This window comes from Cyprinus carpio, chromosome A5, assembly GCF_018340385.1.
Source record: "Cyprinus carpio isolate SPL01 chromosome A5, ASM1834038v1, whole genome shotgun sequence".
In the NCBI taxonomy this organism is placed as follows: domain Eukaryota; kingdom Metazoa; phylum Chordata; class Actinopteri; order Cypriniformes; family Cyprinidae; genus Cyprinus; species Cyprinus carpio.
The window spans coordinates 4,935,362-4,942,822 of NC_056576.1; the positions used below are offsets into that span (position 1 = coordinate 4,935,362).

At 34.1% G+C, this 7,461-nt stretch overlaps 2 protein-coding genes across 2 annotated transcripts in view; one reads left to right on the plus strand and one right to left on the minus strand.

Moving 5' to 3' along the window:
* Positions 1-1,563: 1,563 nt before the first annotated feature.
* On the minus strand, positions 1,564-5,031 carry LOC109103821 (cystatin-B-like). Its single transcript, XM_019117169.2, has 3 exons — positions 4,842-5,031; positions 2,644-2,745; positions 1,564-1,878 (listed from the first exon to the last, which is right to left on the minus strand). The coding sequence occupies exons 1-3, from the start codon at positions 4,911-4,913 to the stop codon at positions 1,750-1,752; spliced, it is 303 nt and encodes a 100-aa protein (XP_018972714.1). The 5' UTR covers positions 4,914-5,031; the 3' UTR covers positions 1,564-1,749.
* Positions 5,032-5,462: 431 nt separating this feature from the next.
* Positions 5,463-7,461, plus strand: part of LOC109104263 (thiosulfate:glutathione sulfurtransferase) — a 6,190-nt gene continuing 4,191 nt past the window's right edge. Inside the window, exon 1 of the mRNA XM_042757296.1 lies at positions 5,463-5,842. Within this exon, the coding sequence (XP_042613230.1) occupies positions 5,710-5,842 (133 nt within the window). The 5' untranslated portion in view covers positions 5,463-5,709. The remainder of the gene's footprint in view (positions 5,843-7,461) is intronic.

The following is a 7,461-nucleotide window of genomic DNA, read 5'->3' on the forward strand; positions in this document are numbered from 1 at the left end:
CAAATAGAGATCAGTTAAATGTATGATTTTCTGATTTTCTAGACTGATAAATTTGTCAGATCATCTTGAGAAAATTGCAATCAAAAGTTAAGAGCATTTTATATTCCAAATAGTATGTAACACAATATACAGATGAGAAACAGGATTTGTGGTTTTGTGGGGAAAAGTGACATATGCCTTACTCAAAACCTCCTCAAACCTGTCTGAAACGGTCCTGTGTCTTTTCATCGTCTTCTCTTTGGCTGCTGCCTACTGTAAGCAGAAAAACATCACAAGACTTTATTTAATTAGGCGTATTTAGGAGTGTATATAGTACCAGTCTAACATCTGAACACATTTCAGATTAATCTTCCTTTACTATGACTATTGGTGTGAAATACCACAAACTATGGGAATACTGTAGTGAACAACAACAAAAAAGTTAAATCAAAATATACATTATTAACTAAAACTAAAACTAAAACCATAAAAAATGTTAACTGGAAATAAAACACAATTTTTTTCTTTTTTTTTAAATTTCAACTAGTTGAAAAGACAACATTTCTTATTTAATTTAGTTTAAAAAATAAATAAATTAATTAATTGATTAATTAATTAAAATAATAATAAAAAAGAAAAACTTTAGACATATTAAAACCTCAAAAACTACTAGAAATTTATTTCAAAAACACAAAACAAATTGCTAAAACTTTAAATAAATTAACATGAAAACTGAAAATATATCAAAATAAAAACTAATTATTAAAAAAAAAACTAATTTTAATTCATTTTAAACCTAATTATATTAACAAAAACTATAATACACTCTTAAAAATAAAGATGCTTCAAAAGGTTCTTCAAGCAATGCCATAGAAAAAACATTTTTGGTTCCACAAAGAACCATTCAGTCAAAGGTTCTTTAAAGAAACATCTCTTTCTTACCTTTTAATAATCTGAAGAACCTTCTTTCGCCACAAAGAACCCTTTGTGAAACAGAAAGGTTCTTCAGATGTTAAAGGTTCTTTATGGAACCATTCAGACAAAAAGGTTCTTCTATGGCCTCGTGAAGCACCTTTATTTTTAAGAGTGTAGCATCTCGGTGAAACTAAAATAACACTGGTTTTAAATGTGTTGTGGAAAATGAGGAATTATTATTATTATTGTTGTTGTTATTAGTGTAAGTATTGTTTATTATTACCTGTAATAAAGAAAGAGAACATCCATAAATGGGTCTCGATTGAGCTGAAGATGTTTATTTATTTCTTTTTTTTTTCTTGGCCCATTCAAACTGAAAGGCTTATTATTCATCTTCATGTTGAGTGTTTTAAAATGCATTGTCCTTTTTTTTTCATTTGGAGAATAAAAACATTAAGGAAATTTGAAAGTCATCACCCTTCTTCTTAATTTCTCCCAACCACCTTCATGTTCTCAACACTATTGAGTGTATGCCGATGATGCTTTTCCTTCACCATGTACTCCAGGTCCTCCATATTACAGGCTACTTTCCAAACAGACAGTCAATGCAACAATATTTTACCATTAACAGTATATCTGTTAGCAGGTGCAAACAAAACAAACACTTGCCATTTGAAATATGACATTTATTTCCCTTTAGGTTAGAAGAAGCATAATCTTTTATAAAACATTTGGAATGAGAATATTTAATGGTGTAGCACTGAAGAAAGCTTTTATAACTGCATTAGTTGATTATATCACATATATCAGCCTGTTCTGTATACAGTATGGCATTTTATTATCTGTGTGTTTGTATTAGAAGTATTCAATAGGATCATGATGAGCTTTAGACGTCTGGATCCCTTGCAGCTGGAGTTTTCCTCCAGTGTGAGGAAGTGACTTATGAACCCTCAGGTGAACAAATTCATCGCCTCCAACATTTACCTGAAGAGAGAGATGCGGAGCATGAAAATACTCATTTTACACACGCTTTGAACTGTTAGAAAGTAGATGTTGACGGCAATATGCAAGCTGTAACATGGCAGTCCAAACAGCTGATAAAAACATCACAATAATCCACAGCACTCCAGTCCGTCAGTTAATGTCTGGAGAAGCCAAAAGCTGCGTGTTTGTAAGAAACACATCCATCAAGGTGTTGATTTCCAGCTAAAATATGAGTCATCTAATCATAATATTGCTGCTGTCTCCATTTAAAAAAGTCATCTGGTCTGAATCAAGAGAGAAATAAGCACAGATCAAGCACTGCTGAAACACTTTTAAATAAATATATGGGTGGTTTTTCAGGTGAGAGGACAACAGGAAATGGACTTCTTCCATGTCATTATAGATTATGGACTGTATTTTGGCCAGAAGCAATGGTTTGAAGTTAAAAATGCTTTAATGATGGATTTGTTTCTTAAAAACATGCAGCTTTTGGCTTCACAAGACTGTAACTGATGGACTGGAGTGGTGTGGATTACTTGTGGATTATTGTGATGTTTTTATCAGCTGTTTAGACTCTCATTCTGACGGCACCCATTCACCGCAGAGGAACCATTGCTGAGTAAGTGATGCAATGACACATTTCTCCAAATCTGATGAAGAAACAAACTCATCTACATCTCGGCCTGAGGGTGAGTAAATGCTTCAGTAAATTTCAGTTTCTGAGTGATCTTAAGATAAGATCATATCCTGGTCTTCAAAGTTTACCTTGATGAAGTAGTTGGTTCCCGCCACAACCTGCATGGTAAAAGATTTAGCAATGAAAACAGTAAACCTCCTCCCCGTCTTCTCTTCTGCATGATGTTTGACCTGAATCAAAAGACAAAAGAGATTTCAGAATTAATGCAGACATGTTTAATTTTATTAATCTGGTGCTAAAACGTGCTTCTTTTTCATAAAACAATGTCATGCATTTTGACCTCGACTGGAAAAGGCTGTTTTGCAGGAAGTATGTGATTTGTCAAGTTTGAAGAATTACTACGACACACACACGAATACTTCCTCAACATCACGTGAAGATTACCAATTCATTCAAGTTACGTATAAGCATTTATTTATTTATTTATTTATTTATGGGTCTAGACTATGACATACAGTTAGGTCAATATATATTTGGACACAGGCACAATTTTCATTATTTAAGCTGTTGACCAAAACATATTAAAGTTACAGTTATATAATGAATATAGGTTTAATGTGCATGCTCTATACTTTGCTTTGAGGGTATGTACCTCCTCTCTTTTTCAAGGGACCAAAAGTAATTGGCCAGTTAACTCAAAAGCTGTTTCATGGACAGGTGTGGGCTATTCCTCCTTTATTTCTACATCAGTTAAGCAGGTATACGTTCTTGAGTTGATCCTAAGTGTGCCATTTGCATTTGGAAGTGAAACAGATGATTGTTAGGCTTCAAACACAAAACAAATCCCTCAGAGAGATCGCAGGAACATTAGGAGCGGCCAAATCTGAGAAAAGAAGAACGCACTGGTGAGCTCAGAAACATAAAAAGGCCTGGACGTCACGGAGGAAAACAGTTATGGATGATCGGAGGATCCTCTCCTTGGTAAAGAAACACCTTTTCACAACATCCAGCCAAGTGAAGAGCACTCTTTAGGGGGTTGGCATGTCATTGTCAAAGTCTACAATCAAGAGAAGACTACACAAGAGCAAATACAGAGGCTTCACCACAAGGTGCGAACCATTCATAAGCCTCAGGAATAGAAAGGCCAGATTAGACTTTGCCAAAAGACATCTAAAAAAGCCAGACCACTTCTGGAAAAGCATTCTTTGGATGGATGAAATTAATATCAACCTGTCCAAGAATGATAGGAAGAAAACAGTATGGAGAAGGCTTGGAACAGCTCATGGTGGAGCAGTGTGATGGCATGGGCATGCATGGCTTCCAGTGGCACTAAAAATGTCCAAATATAATATATATGGACCTGACTGTATAAAGTAATACACACATTTTTGATAACTTTGCCCTGTCATGGTTAGGCAAAATTAAACACTTTATAACTGGCTCTTTAAAGACTATATTAAATTCTTCCATAATACAGTACGTCACGCAATTTAAATAAATGTATATACAAAATATACAAATTAAATGCAAAGAACCGTGTAACTTTTTGAGCTTCCATAAATACTGTTTAATGCCAACAATCACTGTTGCATGCTATTGTTGTACATTTGACAGACATTCTGACTTTGAATCATTCAGGAAGCTGAAGATAGTTATCCTACATTAATAGTTTTTATTTTATTTTCATATTTTCATTGACATAGCATAGTAACTTCTAATCATTTAGCAGATGCTTTTATCCAAAGCGACTTTCAAATGAGGACAACAGAAGCAATCAAACTAACAAAAGAGCAATAATATGTAAGTGCTGTGACAAGTCTCGGTTAGTCTAACGCAGTACACGTAGCAAGGGTGTTTTTTTAATAATAAATAAAAAGAAAACAAGTGAATAGAACTGAAAAAGAATAGGAAACTTTTTTTTAAATAAAAATAAAACAAGTCACAGAATATAAAAATAATAAAGAATGCTAGGGTTAGAGGTTTTATTGGTTTATTTATTTTAAAAGATGACAAGAATTAAGAATAGAAATAGAACAGAGAGTGGTAGTGTTAGAGGGTCTTTTTTTTATAAATAAAATAAAAAGTCAAAAGAATAGAAAAGAATAGAGAATGCTAGTGTAAGAGGGTCATAAATAAAAAGAAAGTACGTGAAAGTGACTTTGTGCCTCTTTGGGATGGCACTATAATGCACTTGCAGAGCTAACTAATAAATAACAAACAGCTTATAATAACTGATAAATACACTAAACTAATAAATACGCATCACGTGCATCCCCACGTCAGCTGACTCACAGCATCAAAACACACGCGCCGGCTCCAGTCTCACCTCATCGCAGATCTTCTGCACCTCGGCGGTGGCTTGCTTCACCACGGATGTACCTCCAACCAGTGTCGCCATTGCTGTGATGTTTCGAGATGTAGAAAACCTGTTTTTGACAGTCCAGTTCACAGAAATGTCACCGCTACTGTATTTATGTGGTCTAGATCATGACTATGAGCCACCTGCGGAATGTACCAAGTGTTCGGAAGAGGCGGGGGTTGATTAAAAAACTATTCTACAGCAATTTCACATGAGTTATGACTATAACAGTAATTATATATATAACTAAATCTTGTATAAAATGAATACATGAAATAAATGTATGTATCATAACATCTGATATATCATGGTTACTTCCTCCTATATTTTGGATTAGACCATAGACTGTGGAAATACAATTGTGGGCGTGGCTTATCAGAGCGAGCGTTCTCTCTGATTGGTGAACTTCGGTGATATAAATAATAACTTTTTTTAGTTTAACTACACGCTGTATATTTTCGATTTGACGGCTTTTAAAATTATTTAATGCATTTATTAACTAGTACATTATTGTCCAGACAGCTGCAGAAACATTAATGTAAGCGACGCCGTCACGTGGTGTCCGTTACTTTTCTCATCGCTGAGCTGAACGGACCGATCACAATCGATTGTGATTACTAGATAGCCCACACAAGCTGACGATAGAGAAAATCTGCGTATGAAAACATTTCTCACGACAAACGCAATCAGCGACACTCAGATCCGTGTAATCGCCTCAATCATACGCTGATATTTAAACCAAATACACTGCTTTAGATCAGTCATAGCTGCACCTTTCAGACTTGATCCTATCTGTGCTCAAAAGCGCACGAATCTTATCTCGAACTCGATAGAGATGAATAGAGTGGTGCATCTAGTGGCGCTCGTGCTCCTGTGTGTCTCAGCAGACAGAGCGGATCAGTGCGACGATGGAGCTGACAGCTGCAATAAATGGACCGAAACATCTCACAACCGACCTCTAAATACAGGTAAAGCACTCAGCTCTCACTGCATCTGAAAATAATCTCGTCTGAAATGATGAAAGTGTCAGAGAAATGTTTTAAAAATCGACTTTAATGTGTACTATACTATATTTGTATTCCAGTGGCTTACATGCGAAACAAAGTAACACTGTGCATTTAACGAACGTGGGAAAAGTAACATCTGGCGTTCATAGTAAGCATGAGAGTTTGCACGTATGGTCAGTGACGCATGGGTCAGAGAGGGTTGCGTCATGTGATGAACGAGTCGGCTTTGCTATAACCTGCCTGATATCTGTGAGAGCACTCTTCTGTCACAGAAGAGAGAGAGAGAGAGAGAGAGAGATTTGGTCAATTATGCCAAAAAAAAAAAAAAAACATTCCTTGTCATTCTGACCCTGAGTCATGATGGGATAAAAAGTCAAAGTTATAACACTATTAATGACTAATGACTAATTATGAGATATTAAGTCGTAATTACAAGAAAAAAGTCAATTATGACACGAAAAGTCAATATTGGGAGATACTGTCATAATCATGTGATATGTAAAGAATTATGAAAAAAAAAACGATTAGATAAAAAGGCAACTATGACATCGAAAGTCCTATTTATGACCAAAAAAGTAAAAAATGATTAGATAAATGTAATGAGATAAGATGATGTATGGAGAATTTATGAGATAAAGTCGAAAATCGAGCTATGAGATGAAAAAGTCATAATTCTGAGACACTAAGTCATAAATATGACATGAAAATTAGAAATTAGGACAAATGTAAAAACTGAGATAGAAGTCATAATTATGAGAGGAAAATTAGAAATTAGGACAAATGTAAAAACTATGAGATAGAAGTCATAATTATGAGATTAAAAAGTCATAATCGTCAGATAAAAGTCAATCATGACATTAAAAAAATTAGACTTGAATTTTGATATTTTATCTCATAATTATGACTTAGTATGTAATAAGTTGAATTATGTTTCTCATGTCATAATTATGATTTTTACAAAAAGCATGATTTTTTTTTTCCCATTGTGTGGCTGAAATGGGTTTTCATAGACATTTATAAGGTCAATGATTATAGCATTTTGCATTAAATATTTTTTAGAAATTTATGATTTTTTTTCTTTTTGTGTTTTGTATTTATTTAATTCATCCCCTCCTGTTTATAGAAACACTTTAAACTGGTGCACTTTCAGCAGGTAGATTTTATAGAGTAGAGTAGAGTAGAGTAGAGTAGAGTAGAGTAGAGTAGAGTAGAGTAGAGTAGAGTAGAGTAGAGTAGAGTTGAGTTTACCTTGATAGTGGTTGTGAAAGCATCAAACTTCTTCCCAGCCAACTAAAAGATGCACATTATATTTAAATACAAAGGTGTGTGTCTTGAAAATATTGTCTTAGCATTGTCCTAAAACGTTCTTAATTTCTTAAATTCTCATAAAAATATAAAACATTTCTTTAATTAATATTATCTATCCATACATGTTCTTGACCGGCTAGTGATATTTAGCATATATTACTACATCTTATTCTTATCCTGCATTTATTTTTTTTGTGAAAACACGAGTAAAAAGCAACTTTCCCACAGAGTATGTTAGTTTAGTTTAATGGATTACTGTGACAGACCCTTAT

Coding starts and splice junctions, on each gene's coding strand:
- LOC109103821 (XM_019117169.2), bottom strand. CDS start 4,913: ATGGCGACACTGGTTGGAGGTACATCCGTGGTGAAGCAAGCCACCGCC. Junction 2,746..4,841: donor TGCAGAAGATCTGCGATGAG/GTGAGACTGGAG, acceptor CTTTTGATTCAG/GTCAAACATCATGCAGAAGA. Junction 1,879..2,643: donor GAACCAACTACTTCATCAAG/GTAAACTTTGAA, acceptor CTCTCTCTTCAG/GTAAATGTTGGAGGCGATGA.